The 25174-nt window shown below is 38.1% G+C and overlaps 2 protein-coding genes and 1 long non-coding RNA gene across 4 annotated transcripts in view; 2 read left to right on the plus strand and 1 right to left on the minus strand.

The window, feature by feature from the left end:
• The window catches only part of LOC149651421 (uncharacterized), a 172791-nt gene that overhangs the window by 27511 nt on the left and 120106 nt on the right, over positions 1-25174 (plus strand). The window lies entirely within an intron of this gene.
• LOC149651424 (NACHT and WD repeat domain-containing protein 2) overlaps positions 1-25174 on the plus strand; it is a 52255-nt gene that overhangs the window by 17489 nt on the left and 9592 nt on the right. Inside the window, exons 9-10 of the mRNA XM_089848315.1 lie at positions 11638-11847; positions 14447-15939. Coding sequence (XP_089704441.1) covers positions 11638-11847; positions 14447-15939 — 1703 coding nt within the window. The remainder of the gene's footprint in view (positions 1-11637; positions 11848-14446; positions 15940-25174) is intronic.
• Positions 2782-5600, minus strand: LOC149651425 (uncharacterized). Its single transcript, XR_016371216.1, has 3 exons — positions 5125-5600; positions 3901-4786; positions 2782-3761 (listed from the first exon to the last, which is right to left on the minus strand). It is a non-coding gene; the product is annotated as an uncharacterized LOC149651425 (long non-coding RNA).

Consider the following 25174-nt stretch of genomic DNA (forward strand, 5'->3'; position numbering starts at 1 on the left):
AAACTTTCAAAATACAATCACGTATCTAAGCCTAACTTTGAAATACTAAGATCGAGCTTTACGTAAAAAAGGTAATCCTGTAATAAGATAATTTGTGGCTAACTCAGGTTATTTATATAACTCTCTCGACTTTGAAAAACCTATTTTTAGTAGGAAAAAAAAAAGAAAATCCATTTATATTAATAAAAATAACCATAAAAATGCCTATGGTGAGAGGAGCGAGAGAGAACCCTTCATATTACAAAAACCCGTCCCCCTATATATATTTCTGAAATACTCGGCATGTATATAGAACTGAAGCAAAAGTGACCGCGGCAAGCCACAATACATGAACAGAACGGTATAATAAAATATCTAGAATTCCGATTGGGTCACTTGGTGGGAACCCATATATACTCCTGGTTCTTTATAAACGATATTTTAGCTTACCCTTATAAGTAAAATAATTCTAAAATAAGTTTATAACTTACAATCACCATGCATGACCCCGCGCAACCTCATAATTTTGAAGTCTTTCTAACTGTGATTTCATTGGTTAATTGGTAGCATCAGGAGTTCCTATAGGGGCGCAAGGTGCAACGTACAACCAGAAGTGAGATGAGACTAGAAGTACTGAGCTAACCAAATCCTTCACTTGGCGTAAGTGAATATTCTTGATAACACACCAACGGTTGTCCCTCTGGTAGCGGTTTCTGAGTTTTCCCTCCAAAACGTGAGAGCTCGCGGCGGTAGACGGCCAAACTAGATTCAAGCACCCGCTTCCGTGTTCCGCGGCTTTAGGTTGAGGGGAAGGGGGTAGGAAATGTTTTTGGAACTCGACCAATTTTTTTCTCTCTAGTGTAGGCGCGATGGAAGCGGCATAAAATCCTCAAATTTGTTCACTAATGCCAGGATCTACTACCAATGCTAGAGCTCTTTACTTCTAGTCTCATCTTACTTCTGGTACAACGAGATAGATCATTATTCGCAAGGTAAAATTAGGTATTCCTAGATACACAACTATTCCCAGTAGCTGTGTGTATTCCTGATATGTGTCGTTAAAAAGTTAACACATGTCCCTAGATAGAATCGGGCTGTATTGTATCGTCTCCCGTATTTTTTTATAAACTTACTGCTTGATTATTTCACTTATGGTAGATATATAATGGTTAGAGATGGTGGGTGAGATAGTGAGAGCTATACGATAGGATGGGGGAAAAGTCGAAAGGAGAAATTCCTTCCTTTAGTTTTCTGTTTTTGGGGTTGAATTCCTATAGGGACTTTGAAAAATAGAGCATTTTTGGGGCGCGCGCCGCGGAACCCGCGCACGCTTTCCTTCTGGCCTATTAAGGCCTTGCCTAGGATGAAGGAGGCCCAAGAGCAAGAGGGATGGAATGGAAAGAAAGGAAAGATGCTGAGAACTGATCGATGGGCCAGAGAGAGAGAGAGAGAAAGAGAGAGTCCTTTCCTCTCTTTCTCTTTGGTGCTCTTTTCTAGAAAGTGAGAGCTAGCTAAGCTCACCCCTGTCATCTCCTAGGGTCCTTTAGCATTTTCATCCCTCGGACATAACGTATGCTGACGAGTTTTCATGATCCTTTAGTTTCTTTTCTGCCTGCGCACCCCCATGCGTACTCTTCTTGTACACCCCAAGGTTCATTCCCTAAGACTCGTATTAAACCCGTCGGAAATTTTCTAAAAGTAAGCGCCATTGGTTTGAATCGAATTGGCTGGCACTTAATATCAAGAATTCGCATATCGTAAAGTTTGGGAAATTGTTTAGTTTATACACATGGAGGATTCATACCATTTACACCAGGAGGCCGGGCTTCCCTGGACTCCCGGCCTGGAGGACAAAAATGCGTCTGCTGGTGTAAATGGTATGAATCCTCCATGTGTGTAAACCTTCTATTGATTTTTAACGGAATATTGATGGAGAAGAGAGTATTATCCGAAATAGAATTGCAATCAAGTTAAATTGAAAATTAGGGTAGAAACCATTTCATTCCATTCTTTATTAAAAAAACCAAAACATGGGGGGGGGAGTCGCCATCTTGGGTTCACTACACGCGCCAGCTACCTCTTCTTGGCACACATAGTAGAACCTCACCTTAAAATTCAACTCAAGACTTCCCATGAAGATTTTTGGGTATTATTTTCTTGATGAAGGGTTTAACGAAATCTTGCCCAACTTGTCACCTTTTTTCCTTAGCCCCTTTTTCTCAGAGCATCTTCAGTTCCTCACCTTCTTTCTAAGGTTCTCAGAAAGCTATAGTAGGCTCAGGGAGATGAGGGAGGGGGGTGAACTTTTGGCCAGCCCTTCGCTTTAATCACTGGGCAGGAATTGCAGGCGTGAAAATTGTGTTTGTCGGCGTATACGCGAAAGGAAAGATGCTGGGATGGAGAGAGGGATGCTCTCTGGAAGCGCAAGAGCAAAAGAAAAGGGAGAGAGAGAGACGGAGAGGAAGGAGAGAAGAAAAAAATAGGGTCTCCCCCCCCCATCCCATCATCAGCCAGCTCAGTTCGCGTCTTTCCATTTTATTTCAGAGGATACGGGGGGATTTTAGACCCCCCCCAAAACATTATAGTCTTAGGCTGCTGAACCCCTCTTGCATCTAACCATTTTCTCCTTTTCTTTCTAACGTAATTTAGGAACCTTTCAGGGGGGGGGGATGTGATACGGAAGAATTAAATTTATTCTCTCTTATTCTTATATATATGTGTATATCGATTAGAATTGATTATTTTTATACCTAAGGTATAAAACGTTTTCCAAAAATTAAAATGCAAATTTAAATTATTTTTATTTGAAAGGGTTACTTATCGGTAATAAAAAAATAATTGGTTAAAGATAAAGAGCGTATTTCGTAAGGTAATCCCTGAAAGTTTCATAAATATTGGGGTAATAATAAGGGTGATGTATTCGGATTGAGCAAGAAGTGATATCTAGTTTATTAGGGAGAAGGTATAAGATGCCTAAGTATTCGCGCGCCATAGTCCCAGTCCCCCTTTCAAAATACAAGGGGGGGGGGACGTAAAAGGAGGCCGGGCTATTTCGCCTCTCCTCAGTCGGAAAATTCGTAATTTTCGTCATTCGCGTCGCGCTGACGTCCATTTTCAAGAACCAATGAGATGCTGGTTTTAATTTAGAGGCGGGGATTGACTCCGGACCTACGACGTTTGGACTGGAGATAAAGCTGGAATTGTGGCCAATTTATACCTTCTCCCTAATAAACTAGATATCACTGCTTGGATTGAGTTCAGGCTGGAATTTCTACGAAATTTAATTATATCACAAATTTGAAATTTCTTTTATTTTAAATGTAAATTTATTAATTTTAAATCTAAAATCAATGATAAATAATTCATGATAAATTTACGTAATACACTAGCTAGCTCGGATTAATTTAATTCCATAAAATTAATTAATAATCTTACATTTTTAAAAACTTTTAACTTTATCTAGCCATAATCCCAGACATGAGCTATTGATTTAAAATGAAAATGATAAAAAACCCGGAAAAATTTATTCAAAATCATGCATTCTTTTCGATCATAAAAATACGTTAAAAAAGAAAGAAAAAAAACTTTGAACTTTTTCCCATCGCAGTTTTCATATATTTACTTAAACCTCGGGTATACGGCGCTAGCCTTTGGCAAAGGTAAAAATGATAAAACATTTTCTCATCTCTATCTCTATCTCACTTTTTATTTCGGGAATCCCAGAATCCTTTGGGAGCCTTTCAAAAACATACCTCTCTCATCAGCGCTCTGAATTTAAATTCCTATTCGCACCAAAACGAAAAATTTTATATTTTTTTAATTTTCTCTATTTTAACAAAACTGTTCAAAGTGAAGACTGAACTAAAACCCACAATGGTTAGGTTTTGGTTGCAGTTAAAAGAAAAAGATAAAAACCCTTACTTGGGTATATTGCTGAGCTGCTTTAGGGGTTTTGGGGTTTTATTTTATTTATGAGTAAAAATTTACCCCTTGAGAGACGGCTTAGCCCGAGTGTAGAGGTTTGGTGAAAAATAATGAAAGAGTTTTAAGCATCTATCTCGGGATTAAAAGGACTAATTATTTATTCTTACCGTCCTAATTAAAACAGAACGTTTCGTTCTCTTCAAACTTCAGGTTTAAATCCAGCTACCTATATTTACCTCTTTGTTTTTTAAAGTAAAGAGTAACGTGTTTAATTTTAACTAGAACTTTGAAACGTTAACATATAACTAGGGAAGGGATAGATTTAATTTTAGAAGTAGGAATGGAGAACGAACGGTTAGTATTTACTTCAGTCCGACTCATAGACCACCCAGTATAGAGCCTCTCCCTTCAACACGTAACGAAAAGTTCAAATTATCTTATTGGCTCACTTAAACTACGTTTTGATGACGTTGCTGGTGGGGACGGCGAAAAATACGTAATTCCCTTTTACCTCCGTCGCTATGAGTATGAACCGCCTCTTCTTTCATACCCCCCCCCCGTCCCGTGGAAGGGGGTCCGGGACTTTGACGCGAGCCCAGATTACTCTGTTCTCCATTCCTACTTCTAAAACTAAATCTATCCCTGATAATAAATACTTTAGATCAAGAAAACTATAGCATTTAAATTTACTTGCTTTAATACTCCGTTCCAAGGCATAGCCGATATCCGAAACGCGGTGCACGTTACCGGGCTGCCGGTCTAACAAAATGTAAAATCCACAAAATAGTGAAAGCTTGACTAGTCCATTTAGATATTTTTATTTGGTCTTTGTCGACTACCCCCATTAATGGAACGGTGTATTCATCTCCGAGAAAAAGACATCCTTAAAATTGTGATTTTTAGTTAAATTAAATTAATTTTATTATCAAACGCCAATCATTATTTCCACATGCATATGAGTCGAAAAGCTAGTATGGTAGACCCATACTTAAACGATACAGACTTATGTCTGTCTCTATCTTGAAAAGAGCGAAAGAGAGATTCTTTGGTTCTAAACAAAAGTCACTTGGGCCCCTTGAGATTTAGTGAAATGTTTATACATTTGTATCTCTTTCGCTTTGGCTGGCATCCCAAAAGGTATCTCTCTTCTCTCTCTCTCTCTCGCTCTCCTTTGAAAAGAGAGTGAGATTCAAAGCAAAGGTTGATGGTTGGAATATTTACTCGTTCGTTCCTCGATCGGTTTTCTGGTCTTGTTTGACGCGGCGTCGGTGGCTCTCCGATCTTTCACGACGAAAGGGAAGGGCACCACCGTGTCGTAGTTTTCGCGATAAACGTTAAGGAGACCCTAGGGTATAGTAGCTCACTTTTCCCGCGGCTTTACTATCTTTTCAAGGTAGCATCCTCGAGTTTACCTCTCTTTCCCTGGCTTGTTGTTTGCCTTTTCACACCAAGATATACCCCACCATCACACCTTCGACGATGGAAGAGCTAGTGAGAGGCCAAAAGCTGTAATGTTTTTGTTGCTGTTTTATTTTTTTGGGGGGTGGGGATAGGGATAACCTTTTTCGATTTGCCGTTTTGTTTTTCTACGGTTGATCTAAATGGCTCCAGGGGGCGGGAGCCTTATTTCCACTGCACGCTTTATCATCCATGAATTTACACTTTATGACGTAATAGATATAATATTAGGAATGTATACAACTAATAGGAATGATTGTGCCCCTATATATATTATATAAAAAAGGACTTGGTTTGCCCAAGCCTGAAAAGCAAAACGATAAGAGTTTTTTCCAGTTGACTGAAGCGCGGATATTTTATTTTTCTATATAATTTTAAAGACAATCCGTATTTTACTACTCTTTAGAATTTAATTCAATCTCCTGATTTTACTGGTAATGGATTTATTTCCTATAAATTAATTGAAATAAAAAATTACTTATCTCAGATTTTTCAGGATAAAATTTTACGAAAATGGAATTGTTGAAAAATCTGAGATAAGTAATTTTTTATTTCAATTAATTTATAGGAAATAAATCCATTACCAGTAAAATCAGGAGATTGAATTAAATTCTAAAGAGTAGTAAAATACGGATTGTCTTTAAAATTATATAGAAAAATAAAATATCCGCGCTTCAGTCAACTGGAAAAAACTCTTATCGTTTTGTTTTTCAGGCTTGGGCAAACCAAGTCCTTTTTTATATAATATCTGTTCCTTCAGTCTGCATTTGTATTAATCTATTATAAAACAATTTTTTGCCTGAAATGCGAAATTTTTCACTTCTAGGACGAGGTTAAAAATGGTTCTACACTTCTACTAATTCTTATAAGATACGGCTCACAATTCGTTTTAGAACCCGAGCTTAATAGTCAACTTCAAAACCAACATCCTGCCACGATTTTTAAACTATCAAATCCGTATCTTTTACAGTCCACTCTACGATTACAATTATCCATGACATTGCGTTCACTGCCCTTGTACGTTTACAGTGAGTGGCACCGTGGCCAGTTGTTTTAATAAAAATACCTAGGCCACAGGTCCAGTTTAAAAAAAAAATCCTTATTTCCAACACTGATCCATCTATCCTTATGCCTTACTGAAGACTACAGTGAAATATCCATGAAGCGTAAGCTTCTATTATAAATCCATGGCCTAAGTAAGGCAACTTAAGCCTTGGTCGAAACTAACATCTAAAATATAAATTAAAAAGGTATCTTAAGTATATAATTTCAACCGAGACACATAATTAAAGGAAAAATAGACCCGCCAAAGAAATTTTTAATAAATATAGTGTTATATTTATTGAAAAATATCAAGTTAAAGTTTCAAGGCGGTGAAAGGGCAAATTAGCGTCGTCTACTGTAGAGTAATGAACAATTAGCGTCGTCTGCTGTAGAATAATCTTTTGAGGTACTTACATTTTTAATTAAATTAACATACTTAGACTTAATTAATTTTGATGAAACTTGAAAAAGGCACACCTTGAATAGTTACTTGTTAATTTGAAAGTATTCCGAAACGTAACTTCGCTTTAGTTTTTAAATGATTCGATGTACAGGAGCACCAAAAACCCCATGTTATTCCTATGGGAAAATCGGCGAAAATCTGTGAATTTTCATTTAACATTACGGGAGGGTGTGGGATCTTATCTAGAAGGGCCTACCGGCCCTCTAGAATATATATATATATATATATATATATATATATATATATATATATATATATATATATATATATATATATATATCCCGTGTAAATTTTGTGGGCCGGGCTTCAGTACTATCTTCATAATTCTGACGTCTCTCTAACTGATGTGATTTCATTGGTTGGTAGCAACGCGAGGTCAGGCAAGATAGATAAAATTTGTCATATATAATGATTAGTCCATAGTTCTTTATACAAAATCCGCCTAGATACGTTGAGAAAATTGGCTACACCATGATTGAAATTCCCTATATATAGTTTTCAGACTTGGAGTATTCATACCATTTACACAAGGAGGCCTGGCTTTTGACTCCACCATTTAAGTCTGGCCTCCTTGTGTAAATGGTATGAATCCTTCTAGTCTGAAAACCAAGAAGTGATATCAAGTTTATTAGGGAGAAGATATAACTTCGCTACATTTCCAGCTTTATCTCCAGTCCAAACGTAGGTCCGGAGTTAATCCCCGCCTCTAAATTACAACCAGCATCTCATTGGTTCTTGAAAATCACGTCAGCGCGACGTCAATGACGAAAATTACAGTCATATTTTCCGACTGAGGAGAGGCGAAATAGCCCGGCCTCCTTTTGCGTCCCCCCTTGTATTTTGAAAGGGGGACTGGGACTATGACGCGTGAATACTTAGGCATCTTATGGTGGTCGCCCATTTCCGCGCAGTTTTATTTTTCACACCTTAAAAACCTATAGCCCGTTTCCGCACACTTTTTCATAACCCATTTCCGCACAGTTTGCAAAAATAAAAAATAAATAAACCTTAAACTTATGCTGCTTGTCCATTGGTCCGAAAATAGCCAAAATGTGAGGTTTTATGATTGAAATATTTACGATGCTATATAACGATAGATTTATTTTTAATGCTCCTTTTACTAATATTTTTAACAAAATCACACTTGGTTTAATGCTTACGTCTATCAATACACTTTTCTATATCGATAGTGATATTGCAATGGTCAAATCACAAGTATAATAGCATGCCCCTATTGTAGCATAAACTAACCTAACCTAACCCAACCGAACCTTATCTAACCTAACCAAACCAAACCAACCCTAACCAAACCTAACCCCAACGGAACCAAACCTAACCCTAAACTATATCTATAGTGAAATTTAAATGGTCAAATCACAAGTTTAATAGCATGGCCCTATTGTAGCATAACCAAACCTAACCTAACCCTGAACTATATCTATAGTGAAATTGCAATGGTCAAATCAAAAGTTTAATAGCATGCCCCTATTGTAGCATGACCAAACCTAACCTAACCCCAAACGAACCGAACCTAACCCTAAACGAACCTAACCTAACCTATCCTAATCAACAAGAAAATAAAAATGTTTTATTTGCAAACGGTGCGGAAATGGGTTATGGTAAAAAATGGTGAACTAAAATTTCAATGTGAAAACTGTGCGGAAATGGGCCATAAAAAGTGTGCGGAATTGGGCTATGATTCTCGAAAAATGTGCGGAAATGGGCATCCTCGCATCTTATACCTTCTCCCTAATAAACTAGATATCGCTTCTTGTGAAAACTATGTATAGTTGTCACTGAATTTCATCAAAATATGTTCACACGCACACACCAAAGTTCAATTATAAAAAAAAATTAAAACACAAGGAATAGACGTAAAAGAAAGAGGCTTAACGTTTCAAACTTTTCTACGTGGATATTTGAAAAGTTGGGCTGCAGCAGCATTTTTTGTTGGTTAAAGCTTTGAGATTAAACTAAATTCCAATTTTTGCCTCTTGACTGAACACGAAATATTTTCTATTTGATTGATGGTCGTCGCTCTTTGAATTTTAAAGCTCCTAGAATTCTTTTTTTTTTTTTTTTTAAATTTTAGTTTCTCGGTGAAAAAGAGCCCTGGGAGGGAGAGGATAGACAAGATGAAATAATGGTTGTTTTCTGATGTCCCGAATTTTTAAAGGAATGGTTAGACACAACAATAATTATTTTTTTCCATATCACTAACTTTTAATAAAGTACTATTGACCCTTTGAATATTACAACCCTTTCCTTTAATAAATTAATAAATCGTGTATTTTTCCTTCAAAAGGTCCCCAAACGTTTGGAATTTCCAATTTTGTTAAAATGATTAAACGCAATTTTGAAATTTTAATATTAACAAGGGAATTTTTAAAATAGCAACTCTCTCTTATCTGAAAGTCTCTATTAACTTAAGCCTAATTTGTATAATCGAAATATTGGAATTGTTAACTTAAGCCTAAACTTAGTAGAAGCTAGGCCTAATTTGAATAACCGAAATATTGGAATTGTTAACTTAAGCCTAAACTTAATAGAAGCTAAGCCTAAATTTTAACTACAATTAAAGATGGCGACATTAAATCAACCAATTAAGTCAAAATAGGTCAATTTTTCGTTGTCGCGTTGCACAGTCCTTTAAAACACTTCTTTCTTAAATTGAAAACCAATCTAAACAAAGAATGTAATTCAACTTGAAAACGTAATTTCCCAACGGAAAAAGCTGCACAGCGCGACAAATTCGAGCAAAGACAACTATAGTCTGAGCAATAATCCTTAGTTTAAATTCTAACGTATAATGTCTGAGAGAGCAAAACGTGACAAAAACTGTGAAAATAGATTACCAAAATTTTCAGCAATTTTTTTTCTTCTTCTCCTCTGTCTCTACTAGGTACAATATTAAGAAACTACAAACCGTTCTCATTACGCAATGTGTTGTAGAAAATCCATTTTCCCCAAGTTGAAGTTGCAACGCTATTAAACTTAAAATAGTAATTTAAAATATGGTAGAGTATAGTATTAATAACAGAGTACATTCAAAATGGGATGAAAACCTCCATCAGAAACTCTAATATAATTTATTCCCGCTTGTACGTCTCTCAGTCTCTGGTGCCGTACTCGTATAGAGTTCTTTCCTTTGCTTACATAGAGAAGAAAGAAGGGTAGTTAAGCCTTGGCACGTCGTGCATCTCTCTCCCTCATCCTAATTTGCAAACGAGCTTGGCGTAAGAATACCTAATCTTAAATTCTCATAGGAAAGAAAGTAGTTCGGGAGAAACGTTAGGAGTAAGATACGCTCGCTAATTAACAAGAAGTCTGTTGCCCCTTTTTTTAAGGCCATGACTAAAAAGTAAAAATGGCGTTGGGTTGTTCAACTTAAATTTGTTAATGCAATAAATTCTTTTAAGTGTTACTGCGCAATTTCAAATACCCCCGGTATTATATTCATTAATCATTACAGCTTGAACAAATTGTACAGGCAAACTGCACGTGCCCGTAACACTCGCTTTCTATAGGGGTTTTAATTTTAAGTCGAGAATATACTACAAATAAAGGAGGGGTATATCTATTAAAAATTGGTAAATATTAGGCTTGGCTGTGGTGTAATTTCAGCCCGAAATTCGTTCTAAAAACACCCCAATATGCATTAAGTATAACTGCGCTTGCCAAGGTAATTCGTATGGAATATGGTGCATATTCCGATTGGTTCATTGAAGCTTATATTCACGTAATAAGACTTAATACTAAGGAAAGGCAGGGAGTTGATTGTAAAACATCCTAATCTCGCGGCTTTGAGTCTATTGCTTCTATTTCAAAAGATGTAAGGTTTTCTTTTGCAAAAGGTTTTTGTTATAGTTTTTATAAGCACCTATAACCTCTGAAATATGATTTGCGAGAGAAAAATTACCCTTATAACTCAAGGGAGGTGCGCCCAAGCTAAAAAAACTTAATTTCTTTTAGTTTATTTAGTAGATTGTCTGTTATCGCAGGGGAAACTTCTTTGCATAACGTTATGTCTTTATTATTTCTAAGTTTTTACCAAAGAAAGTTTAGATTAGAAACTGTAGTTTTAATTATAGAAAAGATTTCGAGCTTTAAAAAGTTTTACGGGGATTTTAATTACCGGTAATTAGGGTTAATTACGGTAATTACGCGGTTAGGGATATAGATAGAGCGTGACCATGGCTTCAAAATGAGACAGAGTAGGACAAAATCGGACCAATAGTTGCGAAGATAACTTGAATTAAACATAAAGATGCATGGAAGATTTTTTCTGTTTTGAAATTTTAGATATAATAACGTATTTAATTTTAGAAATTAAAGTCTATTTATAGCTAACGAGATTTAAGTTGCAATTAAACATAACGATAAAGAAACTATAGGCCTAATTGCTCTAAATTAAAAAATAAGACTTTCTAATCTTTTGGGGCATATTCGAAATTATTTAAGGTATACGTCACAAAATACATAAGCAAAATAAACTTTCTCGAAAACGTCCATCCCATTGGCGAGTTTTTGCCGCGCAATCCGAGGGGAAATATACTACTGCGCAGACGCGGTACGACCTACAAACTTATCGATCATTTTTACCAAAAAGATTTTCTCCCACTTATCCGTTCCAGGCGTGGGATTCTATTATTTTTAGTAAAACAATTCCAGTAAAAAGTGATCTCTTTATCATAATTTTAAAACCACTAAGCCATAATTTGAATTTTCAATCTACACTTATTTTAACCCCCTTCATTGTTTTTAAACAGAAAAGAAGAATAGCGGACGAGGAAGAGCCTTTACACCAACTTTTGGCCAAAGTTTGTTCGAAGCGACCATTAATTTTGCTAATAGATGGCCTGGACCGAATAGCACCTTACTCAGCCAGGGATTTGAAATGGTTACCAAAGACATTACCAGCCCATGTTCGTCTCGTTTTGACCGTTCGAGATGACACGGAAGAACTTAAAGCGCTCAAGGTAATTATATACGGGGCAATAACAATTGCCACTATTGCCAACGTCCACTTAGGGTTAGGGACATACCAGAACGCTGGTATTCATGGAAATACTTTAAGTATGTGATAACCATATATACTTCTCCGGGATTTTTGGTATTATTTTTAACAGGGAGCTACAAAATTTATCAACCCAGTAAACCCAAGAATACATATAGCTACTAGGATTCAATATATTTCCAAATATCCCGGCGGGTTTTGTTGTGGGTCGGGGTTGAGAACTTACTATCCGTCGCACCTCATAATTTTGACGTCTTTCCAAATGATGTGATGTCATTGGTTGGTAACACAGCCATTTCCTAGGCGCATGGTGCAACGAGCAGCGAGATAGATTCATAAAATTCGTCATATATATAGATTAGTCTTGCTAAAATTTGCCTAAATACGTTGAGTGAAAATTTCGACATAATGATTCCTAGTAGCTGTATTTATTCCTGTCCAAACCAACCCATAGTTCCAAGTGGGGCCCTTTCTATACCCGCTCATAGCATCACGAAGAAATAAATAAATAAGTAAAGGGATAGTGTAATAAAACCCAGTTACGAAAAAAAAAGGAAGAAAGAAAAACCAGTCGTCTCAGAATAAGGGGATTTTAGTTTGTCCCTCAGATACAGGGTGGGACAGATACGACCGAACACTTATTTTCAGTAAGATCAGGGATAGATTTAATTTTAGAAGTAGGAATGGAGAACAGAGAAATGTGGGCGCGCGTCAAAGTCCCGGACCCCCTTCCACGGTACCGGGGGGGGGTATGAAAGAAGAGACGGGTCATAGCGACAGAGGTGAAAAGGAATTACGTCACTATTTTTCGCCGTCCCCGTCAGCAACGTCATCAAAACGTAGATTAAGTGAGCCAATAAGATAATTTTAACTTTTCATTATTACGTGTTGGAGGAAGGGGGGCTCTATACTGGGCTATGAGTCGGACTGAAGTAAATACTAACCGTTCTCCATTCCTACTCCTAAAATTAAATCTATCCCTGGTAAGATGTTGCTACCGTTAAAAATAAAGCCACACTTTACTCAAAATGATCTGTTCCACACTGTATATCCATGGCTTTCTGATTTTTGCCTTAACGAAAAAAAAAAGAAGTACGTAAAGAAGCATGCTTCATCGAATTGACAGCATTGATTCGCTGACCGTCACTCTATTCTTGCTTAAAAAAAACCTCCAGGAAAGCAGAAATCATGGCGTAGGTACTGTACATACACAATATATACAGTATAGAGGACAGTGGGATCCGAGCTTGCTAGCTATCTCAGTATTTGCGGGTCTTACATCTATTAGGACTCCTTTGTTTTTCCTAGTCTTTCACCTCCTTGCTTTTTTATATACAACGGAACATGAATTTATTAAATTCTACAATGAATTGGTTGCTGCCTTAAAGAGGACACGGCTTCTAGGCAGAGACAACCTTAACGGGATCAAGTTTAAAATAGATAGTGTACATACATACCAGTGTTGTCAGTCATTTGTGACGTGCGCAGTTCAACTGCGCTATCTTCAACAGATACTGAAAAGCTTGAAGTAATCAGTTCGAAACCCGAAGTGATGCTAGAGTCGCAACTTACTGGCAACTATGTGAAGCCCATGCTGTTAATATTTTGAAACGTGGGAGGGACAGTTTCTCTAGCCAGTTGAGCACCAGTATGACGTCAAAACTGTGTCGTTTATCTACGTATTCATGGTGAATTTTAATAAATTCCTCAGCTCAGGCTTTCTTATCCTTTCTGGTTTTTCTAGCCTTCTAACTCATTTGATTTCCGATGCCCCGTTTTTTTTCTTCCTTGGCTTCTTTTGGTTTGGGTTCGGTTCGGTGTTGTCATAGTACGCCCATCGCCTATATCCTCAATACCATCCGGAGTTTACAATAGAATAAAAGCCGAAAGTCCTTGTACATCCTGGACATTATATTTAGGTTCCACATCAATGCAAATTCCTCTTGAAGAAAAGAGTTGCATTTTTTTCGTTCTTCTTGTCCGACCTAAGTCAAGAGAGTTCTCCCTGAGACAGCGGCCCCTTAGTCCATTTCAATTTGAAGGTTCGACATCCGTTAACTCAACCATCAGGATTAAATACGTCCCGGTTTATTGCGCGTTTAAACTGAGATGATGTTGCTTTTTTTACCCATAATATTATACAATGTTGCAGGCTTAATTTGTGTTAGATTTAGGTACATTATTACGAGGAAATGGTACTTTCTTAGGATGTAAATATCAGCTTTTTCTCGGGCATCTTCTTCGATTCAGTTTTTTGCCTAGATTTTTTTTATCCGATACTACAAGAGAAGTTGATTAAAAAAAATCTTGGAGGTTAGGGTTCGAGCAAGTTCGGGGTTAATGAAAATATCTTGGATAAATTGAATTAGTTAAGATAGGGGGTCGAGGGAACAACCGGTTCCCCCTCTTTATCTAGCTGGTAACATTGATTAAATTAAGGAATAAATGCCTTAGCTTCTTTTGTTGTATATTTTGGGACCATTGTGTTAGACTTATGTCTACAGAATGCTATTGAAGCAAGCGAGGCCTAAATTCTTCCGTACTTTTATTTACCGAACCAGGACTTGCTCGCTTCGGACGACTATTTCGTCTCCATTCCATCACTGGGTCCTCAAAAGTACTTGACATTAGTTGAGAACATAGTCAATCGTAACCAAAGAAGTTTAACCGAAACGCACCGAGAAATTGTCCTCAAATGTCTACGTATCGCGACACCGACCCCTCGTTACGCCTATCTTATCGGCCACCGTGTCCTGGACTGGTGGAGCGACGAAGAACCGGACCTTTCAACCATTCCTAGCACAACCCCGGAAATGGTCCACGAAACGATGGCCTACCTGGAAGGTCATTTGGGGGTGGAAGTGGCGGCGTTTATCGTGGGATTCCTAGCGGCTTCGCGTTACGGTTTGACCGAGTCCGAACTCCTGGACTTGTTAACCTTACAAGAGGCGGTTTTAGAACGGGCCTTGGCTCACGATCCGCAGTGTAAATTGCGTCGTTGTCCTTACATGGTCTGGGGCGTGGCGAAGAAACGCATGAAACCTTTACTTAGATCGACAACCGTGGGTAAACGAACATTGGTCACGTGGCGATGTGACGCTTACCGAACATTGTGTCAGAAAAGGGTAGGCGAGGACAACTGGGAGGCGTGTTTGAAAGGTTTAGCGGCTTATTTCGAAGGCGATACCGGAGAAGCCAAAGGCTTAGTTTTGGAACAACCCATTCGGTTTGGGTCATGGCCAAACAGACGGAAAGCCGACGAACTTCCCTTTATTTATTATCAAATGGGGGAGATACTTAGAGAAAGGTTCGCGTTGGACTTGAACTGGTTGAAGCTGAAAGTCAGCGCGGCCGATCCGTACTGTATCTTAGAGGACTTTGAAATGTGTCTGCGTCAATTGGACGCCGACGAAGAAGAAGAGATACGCGAATTGAGTCTACTGACCGACGCCATCGTCGAATCATCGTACGCCTTGCGATACGATGGCTCCCAACTCACTAGTCAATTGTACGCGCGTCTTAAATCCGTCTCCCTCAAAGACGAAGCCGAGGAAGACTACCCGTTACTTCTAAATCTATTCAGACTTTCTTCGAAACCGACGGAACCTTCTTTACTTCCGGTTAGTTTCGACGCCATGTCCGACGATGACGAGAGCGCCGGTAGAGAAGACGCGTCATTCGCGGCCCTACATACCATGAAAGAGAACCCGTACTACTTGGTTTCATTGGCGACAAAGAGCGGACGCGTCACAGTATGGGACGTTTATCGCGAGAAACCAACCAGAACTCTGACCGGTGTCTTTGAACCGAAGGATGTCCAAATGATCGATGGATTACGGGCGTTGGTTCTTTGCAATCGCGAACTTAAAGTTTACAACTTGGACGCCGGTTGTCTCGTGACGAAACTCAAAGGAGTTATGAATCAGAAAATGGCTTATTACGGACTACACGATGAGAACTATGTCGTGGCATTGTCGAGAAACAGAATGTACGTCAACATGATGAACTTGAGAACTGGCGATTTGGAAACAACATTCAAAGTTGGCGAAGATAGGTAAGCTCATTTTATCTTGATCTATTTGGCTAGGTTGTATGGTAAATAATTCGGTAAACAGAAAATATAACAAAAAAATATATATATATATATATATATATATTATATATATATATATATATATATTCACCCAAAACAAAACAAATACAGGCACAAAATAGTATTCCATTTTGTTGGACCGCAAACACAAACTTTTTAGAGTTCTTACTGAGGCTCAAATTGAGTTTATAGAAAAAAGGGAGAGGGGACGGAAGAGTAGGATAAAATAGTAAAAAGACCAATTTTGTTGCAACGTCTTGCGCATTTGCATACAACAAGAGCACCACCAGTTGTGTATAGCTCTCTCTCTCTCTCTTTAGTCTTTCCTGGAACCTCCAACCCTAATATTTTGCCTGAACTACGACAGATTTTGTTGGATATACTCAGTCCTAAACTCTAGACAGAGGACAAGGCCTAACAAAGTCCCAGTGCTACATTTTTAATACAATACCGCATAGATATAAAAAATAAATAGAGTACCCGTTCTATTCCCTCATAAGGATTAATATCAGTTCTTAGTTTTAGCCGCCATATTTTGTTAATTTTCTAAGTTTAATCTAGTTGGATTTAAATAAACTATTTCTTATATCTATGGTTACTCTGCAACGTAAGAAAATCTGTTGATAAAATTGGCTACAACTGGCGCGTGTAGAGTTTTATTCCCGCCCCATGTCGCCACACACACACATTCTCCTTTGACGGAATTTACCCTATTCATTAATAAGTGGCAAACTTGGTAAGCCTTTTCTTTTAAGCCTTGGCCTTCGTTCTTCTCCTGCCTGATGCGGAAACTGGGGTGGGGGAGAAACTATATAGCTAAAACAATAAAACTTATGGAAATCGGGGGTGTAAAAGACAAAACAGCTAACAGGGCATGAACGACAAAAAAGTAACAAAAACAAGGGAAAAATCTGAATTTCTAGTTAATTAACTTTAACTACGTTAGGATAGCCGCAGTCTCTTAGACAAAATATATGGAAATTAACGTCAGTATTGTATGAAAAATTGCAACTATTCGTTATCTTTTTGTTAAGCCTACTTTTAGGGTTAAGAAAACAACGTAAGCCAGTGCCATCTTCTAATAGAAAAAGAAAACATTTCTACTCAAGCTTGACCCTTGAGATTTTGAGTATATAAAAATTAAGGGTGTTTTTTTTCTTTTCTTCCAATAAATGCAGTAGGCCTAATTCTTATACAGTCCTTACGTTAAAGAGAGAAAAGGTCTGATTTGGCCAAAGTATAAATGTTTTCTCACTACAAACACTATCGTATTTGGTCTGGAAAGTTGTTTTTTAAACAAGTTAAAAGTTTGTGAGAACCAAGGCTTAGGAATTAAGGTCGAGTTAAAAAAGAAGCAGCCTTTTCCTAAGCCTTTGCTTTGATTCTTTTTATTTAACCTTAAACGTAAGGGGTAACGGTATTGTTTAACTCGATAAAGAAAAACTCAAAAAGCCCAAAAAACTTCTCCGTGATTTACGACCCCACAGAATTTCTTAAAGCCCAGGTTGGTTTATTTTTTTTTTTCCTTAGGTTTACTTTTCTATTATAATCTAGGGTTTATTTTTTAGTTTTTATACGTCAAATAAAATTGTGGTTTGTCTACGATACTAGCCTAAGGTACGGATTGATTTTTATTCATCTTTCAGTTCTAAAGTATTTATGGAGATATGGAGATTTTTACAGGCAGAGTTTCGCTTTCTTTCGTGTCTCTGTCTGCCTTCCTACAACAATAGACCTTAAACAGGGAGAGATTTAATTTTAGAAGTAGGAATGGAGAACAGAGTAATGTGGGCGCGCGTCAAAGTCCCGGACCCCCCTTCCACGGAACGGAGGGGCATGAAAGAAGAGGCGGGGTCATAGTGACAGAGGTAAGAAGAAGGAATTACGTATTTTTCACCGTCCCCGTCAGCAACGTCATCAAAACGTAGTTTAAATGAGCCAATAAGATAATTTAAAATTTTCGTTATTACGTGTTGGAGGGAGGGACTATGAGTCGGACTGAAGTAAATAATAACCATTCTCCATTCCTACTTCTAAAATTAAATCTATCCCTGCCTTAAGATAAACTAAGACTCATCTTAACGATTGTAGACGAAAATTCCAAGCATTAGGCCTAAGTTTCATCTTTTACTCAAACAATTTATTATAATTTAAACTAATAAATGATGATAATTATGTTATCTCCTCCATTAAAATTTAGGCTAGTATAAGTATATAGATAACGAAAATCAAGGTGGAGTGAAATTCACTCGCTAGATCTGTTTATAAGCGGTGGTTCTTTATGGGTAAACTCCGGAATACATACCTATAATAGGAATTATTGTGTAGCCAGGCCTTTATCTATCTCGCTTATTGTTGCGACTTGCGCGCGCCTTAGGGTAGTTACAATGACGCAGTTATAATTATGAGACCGGTGTGACGGATATTAAGTTCTCAAGTCCCGCCCACAAAACCCGCATAGAAATTAATACGGGGTCATAGTGATTCCTATTAGTTGTATGCATTCCCGGGTATACGTTACACCTTCCAAGTTTGAATTGCCAGGATTTGTGTTTCCCTTTTATTAGGGTAAGGGGCATCTGTTGGTACGTAGGTAGAGCAGAGGATTCTGGGATGGTTCTACATAGCTTTCTGGGTAATCCTTACGAGCGAGATAGAGTCACGATTCCGTTGCAGCTTTCCATCGTAAAGCTCAAAGCTTCATCCGAACCAAATCCATGGTACCATTAAAGAAAATAAATTTATAAACTCTACAAAACAAGTACGGGACACTAAAGGCACGATTTTATTTTATTTTAAAGATTAAAGGTAACGTTAAACAAATATTTGTCACGTGACTTACGGTTACTAGTGTTTCGGTGGTTTGGGTTTGTTGTAAGGGGTTCAACAAGGGGTCATGATATAATACGCGCAAAGAGGGCATCGAGGGTTCATTCAAACAAGTTGGGTTTATTGGTCACTAAAGGGGTGGAATAAAATTAACCTGGCAATTCGGGCTTAACTCCGCCCCCAGGGCCATTATGGTATGTTTTTGTTTACAGAATGAAAGCTATATAAGCCCCTCCTCCAGGTATGTTTTTTAGCACTAGTGGAAGGTAGCCTCACGTTGCATGACGTAGTACTGCCAAGTCCCTATTGCGAAGTCTTCACTCTCTCTTTAAACTGGAATTATTTTTCATTTTTTTTCTTTCTTTGACGATTGGTCAATACATATAAGTTGCGTTGATAAAGTAATATCTGTTTATGCTATCACCCATGGCAACGCTGCTTTCTTGTCTTCTTAAGACAAACGTTTTCAAAAAAACCCGGGGATTAATAGCTGGGGTAAATCTATACTAAATTCACCCTTAGAAACGCAACATTCCCCCCAATATCCCAAAGCTAATCATGTCCGTTCTTAGAGTGTTCAACAACACAGGAAAAGAAAAAGTAAAAATAAATAAAGAAAGAAAAGGGCACATAGACATTCTTAAGGTGTCGCCAAGGCCCAAGCAAGGAAGACCTTGTTACCGAGGCTCATTTTCTTGTTCTTGGAGGATAAACCCCCTTAGTACATCCAGGGGTACAACCCCAAGGTCCCCCCCCCTTCATGTATTCCGTCGTGTTCTACCTCATAACGTGAGAGGAATTGATAATACAACACGACACGGCTGCAAAGTAGCAGACGAATTTTGGATTTATACCCTCAGACGAAAATCGCTAGGTTCCACGTGGCTTACTTTGGCGCTAAAAATTTTCGGAATACATTCATAGTCCCATAAGAACCTTTGGTGTTAAAAATACGTGAACAAATTTTCCGATCCAACTGGGGATTAAACCTTAAACGAAAGATCTTTTTCCTCTTTCTTGCTTACTTTTCCACACCCAACATCCCCTCGTTCATCCACAAATTTTCCCGAAAAATTTAAAAAAAAACTTTTTTGGCGGGAAGGGTGTGTTACAGAGGAATTGCGCCTTTTTATCCATACCCTATGGAATTTCAAATCAACACGGTATAAAGAAAAAATAAATAAAGTTGACTTTACATCCTCAGGAATGCATACAGCTACTAGGAATATTTGTGTAACCATTTTCTCAACGCATTTAGGCGGATTTTGTGTGAAGTTACAGGCATTAATTGAGATCAGGGATAGATTTAATTTTAGAAGTAGGAATGGAGAACAGAGTAATCTGGGCGCGCGTCAAAGTCCCGGACCCCCTTCCACGGAACGGAGGGGTATGAAAGAAGAGGTGGGGTCATAGCGACAGAGGTAAAAAGGAATTACGTATTTTTCGCCGTCCCCGTCTGCAACGTCATCAAAACGTAGTTTAAGTGAGCCAATAAGATCATTTAAACTTTTTCGTTACGTGTTGGAGGGAGGGGGCTCTATACTGGCCTATGAGTCGGACTGAAGTAAATACTAACCGTTCTCCATTCCTACTTCTAAAATTAAATCTATCCCTGTTGAAATATTAAATGGAAAATAAAACCTAAGCAACTGCATACCCTGGGCATTATACTTTAGAAAGACCAAGTGAAACCACCTTAACAGGAAATGGTCACAAAAAGAGCAAGGTCAATCTATAGATTTCCGTTTTAAATCTTTACAAAACCACCATCACCACCACCGGAAACTTGACTTTCCAAAACTCTCTATATACCACCACCCTTAAGGGTTTTAGAAACCCCCAGTTCTTTAAAAACATTTAGTTGGGCCCATATTTCAAGTTGACACTATATACCCCTATAGTTTTACTTTCCCTTACGGTATATTTTTTTATAGTACACCGTTTGAGGGCGCTACTAACTTTCCCAAGCACCATTTTAGTGTCGATAAATCAAGGGCGCCGATTGGTGGAAAAAGGTTTTGACGTCATTTATTGGCGATTGAGAATATAGCTATAGTGTACTCCGTCCCAGTCGTAGACTACTTTAATGTATATAGAATTTATACGGTTTATACTTCCGCCTGGGCTCCCACGCGTTTACCTTTACTGGTGACACTCAAGCAAGGGCACCATGTGGCGTAGGGGTTTGTATATGGAGGCGAAAAACCCGCCCAAGAATGGCTGGTCATTGATGTTTCCAAGCTTGAGTTGCGTTACAGAATTTATTGGGTAGGGTCCGGTGGTCGTAATATAGTTAAACGGACATTGAATATGGCCTTTTTAAACCCTAAATACGGACAGTTTCGATAAAGAATGACCTCTATCGGAAACGATAGGAGCGGGTGGTTTTTCTCGAACCCTGTTCGCAATCAGTCCCTTGTATTGGTACCATTGGATAGAGGACAAGTTGAAATATATCATCTATAAGGATTTTATAATCACATCTTTTGAAGGGACACGCCGGAGCCGTTGGTTGCTACAGCTCCGGTGAGCACCTTTAATACGTCATAGTTGCAAAGTAGTTTCAAAGTTCGTTGGTCAATGATGGGTCTCCTTTGGGGAGTTGTATACAAATGTTTTCAAAGGTTGTTTTCTCAGTTTCTGTTACGTTTAAAACCAAGTATTTAGCATCAATTGAAATTACGTATTTTCCGACTGAGGAGAGGCGAAATAGCCCGGCCTCCTTTTACGTCGCCCCCCCCCCTGGTATTTTGAAAGGGGGACTGGGACTATGGCTCGCGAATACTTAGGCATCTCATACCTTCTCCCTAATAAACTAGATATCACTTCTTGGTATATCATTGCATAGAGGGGAAGTTTGACTACAACGCATGTAGATACGTCATTCGAAAGTCTGTCAAATAAATACGTTTCGTTGGTTACCCTTGACCCAAAACAAACAATCCCTCAAATAAATCCTTTTTCGATATATATATATAGATATAAAAAAATATAATTAGATCAAGCAAAGACAAAAGGCTTAGCCATTACGTGTTAGACATACCTATAAAACCCTTAAAACTACAGACCCTTATTTCTTTTCTCCCTCTGTTTCATTCTTTCTCAAGTTTAGATATAACCCTAGAAAGTGGTTAGATTCTTCAAAGTTCGTTTCTCGCGAGCTAAGATGTTCAAAAGAAAAGAATAAAGAAAAAGAAGAGAAAATCTAAGATTTTCTTTTTTTCCAAACTATGTGGAGAAGAGATCTCGAAGTGCCCATAAAAGTATGATGAACGAGTGGAAAAGGGTTGTTAGGGGCTTCTCCTAGGTCGTTATATCCGTCACATTGAGTTGGCCCCACCACCCTTGTAGAAACCAAGGCCCATACCATACCATACGTACTCTTATCTCAAGTAGAGGTTACTACATCGTTCCGGCAAAAGGGCACTACCATTATTGCGAACATATTTAGAGATTGCGAGGATTGAAGACAAGGGTTGACACGAACCCTAGGGGTCGCTGGGGGAAGGGCAACATTGGCAGACCTCTAATAACTAAAGGAATGTACCGGAAATAAAGATTTTTTTATTGTTTTGATTGTTTTATCGCCATTTTTTCCTTGGTCCAAGTGTGAGACGATAGAGAAAGCTATTATTTCGGAATGAAGGAAGAAACACTGGAGGTTTTTATTTTCGTCAAAGTTTTAAATTATTTTATTTAATAGAAGTCTTCTTCAACTTAACGAATGTTTAAATAGCTTGGCGCAAAAAAGTCTAGAATTTGTATCGTTCCTAAAGGGATAGTATAGTACCAAGAAGCAATATCTAGTTTACTAGGGAGAAGGTATAAATTCGTCAGATTTCCAGCTTTATCTCCAGTCCAAACGTAAGTCCGGAAAATTAAGTATTTTCCGACTGAGGAGAGGCGAAATAGCCCGGCCTCCTTTTACGTCCCCCCTTGAAATTTAAAGGGGGGACTGGGACTATGGCGCGAATACTTAGGCATCTTACCAGTGCTCCCTAGTAAACTAGATATCCCTTCTTGATAGCACTTAAAACCTTTTTAATATTTTAAAGATTGAGCCAAGCTTGATTCCGATTATATCTTGCCTGTTGGATCAAGTTTAATTAATTTTATTTTAGATATTATGAAGTGAAAGGTTAGATTTGAAGTGCTACTACTATCCCTTTAAATATAAATTCGATTAAAAACTTAAGTCTGGTTCTCGCTCTAGCAAAACGCGTGCAAAAAAAGAGAGCCAAGGCTTAGGTTTGAAAGCATGGACTTATCCCAAAGTTTCAGAAGGGGAAAAAATACCCTGTCTACGCATAGACATTAAAAATACGTATAAATGTAACTTTAACAAAATACCCTGCTCGATTTTCTTTTGTATCTTTAAATACGTATTATTTCTCATATCCAAGGGAGGGTGGCTGGTAAAAGTAGGGATATATATTTTGCCTTATAACGGTAGCGGCTAGGGTCTTCAGTTTCTTCTTGCCTTTGCTTTAAGCCTCGGCTAGGGTAAAGAGAGCAGCTTCCCATCATTACGTGCTCGGTTTACAGACTGGGAGAAAGTTGGGCCGAGCAAACATACCGAATGACAGTCAAAAAGAAGCGAGAGGAGAGAGAGAGAGAGAGAGTTCTGAAGGAAAGTTTCCCCTCGCATATATTGATCTGAGAAGTTTCATGGGGATAAATGCAAGTACAGCCGAGCCCTATGAACCCCACCGACGTAAAGGGTGTAAGATGGTCTGGGTATAGCCCCAGGGCAGCCCTACCTAACTTTGACCCTACTTCTCAAAGGTTATCCGCCATTTCCAAAAGAACTTTACGGATATACACTATCGGTCTATATTCTTTATACCTTTTTCCGAACTGCGCAATCAAGGTTTGAGCAATATTAGCATTTTTCCTCGATGCCTCGCATGGTAGGGTTAGATAACTGAAGAACGAAAAATTAAATGACTAAAGTTGTACTCTTCAAAAGATGTGACATACATAGATGATTGCTAAACATCTTTGGAAATTTTTTAAGTCATTGTTAAAAAAGAATCTAAGCTAGAGTTTCAAAAATTAAGCCTTTGCAACTAATCTATAAAATTCTCTATAGCCTGTGAGTTGTTCATTAGAAACACTCTAAACTATGGAACCATTAAATGTAAAACGCCTTAAATAATGAATCATTCATAAGCAGACGACAAAATAGGCTAAGCCTATTTATTCCAGATCGAAACAAACTGCATCATGCATCTCTTCCATAAGACTGGCAGAGACAATTTCTAGAGTGATATATTGTCTCTTCACTCCCGCCCGTCCCACTTTCTTTCCATTATACGCTTAGATTTCCCTTTCCATCCTAAGCCTAAAACCCTAACCATGGTTGCATGAATCTATTTCTCTCTCTCTCTGAGGAAAGATTGTTGAAATTAAAATATTTTTTTCTTCTAAATCTTAAGGGAATTGGCATCAGTGAAAGAACAGAGAGATGAGATGAGCCCTTTTTTTTCTTAAAAGATAAATCGATCACTAAATTTTTGGATCGAAACATTCTTTTTGCAAAGAAAGCCTTGGATGTCTTGTGCATAGCCTATACTCTGATATACTATCCCTTTAAATTTTTTAAACTTAAAAAGATCGATGAAAGAAATAAAAATCGATTATTTTTCAGAATCTCTCTCTCTCTCTCTCTCTCTTTCTCTGGTCTCTTTCCTTCTGTGGAAGAAAATGCTTTCTAGGTAGTAGGGGGTGTGAAACTGAGAATGACCGAGCAATTTTGTTAGGGTTGACTGCCTCCCATTAAAGTGTCAAATTTATTTCACCAAACAGAAAATAATAAGAAATCCTAAGCCTAAATGCAATTATTTTAAAACAATATAGCCTGTGCTGCTAAACTTTCAAAATATATTAAAGAATTTCCGTGCAAATTGAATTTGAAACCAGACGCTCTTTAGCAGTTGGGAATTTGGTAAACGTTCAACTGTTACTAGTTTTCAACATCTAGTTTGTTCTAGTGTGGAGAGAACTGCGTATAATATTACCAAGAAGTGATATCTAATTTATTAGGGAGAAGGTATAAATTCGCCACAATTCCAGCTTTATCTTCAGTCCAAACGTAGTAGGTCCGGAGTTAATCCCCGCCTCTAAATTACAACCAGCCAGCACCTCATTGGTTCTTGAAAACTCACGTCACCGCGACGTGAATGACGGGAAAATTCCGTATTTTCCCACTGAGGAGGGCGAAATAGCCCGGCCTCCTTTTACGTCCTCCTTGTATTTTGAAAGGGGGGACTGGCACTATGGCGCGCGAATACTTAGGCATCTTATACCTTCTCCCTAATAAACTAGATATCACTTCTTGATAATATAGAGAGCTTTCAGTTGGAGG

The sequence above is a fragment of the Phalangium opilio genome, unplaced genomic scaffold, assembly GCF_054372755.1.
Source record: "Phalangium opilio isolate 3A_F unplaced genomic scaffold, DU_Popi_V2 ptg000082l_1, whole genome shotgun sequence".
Taxonomy (NCBI): Eukaryota; Metazoa; Arthropoda; class Arachnida; order Opiliones; family Phalangiidae; genus Phalangium; species Phalangium opilio.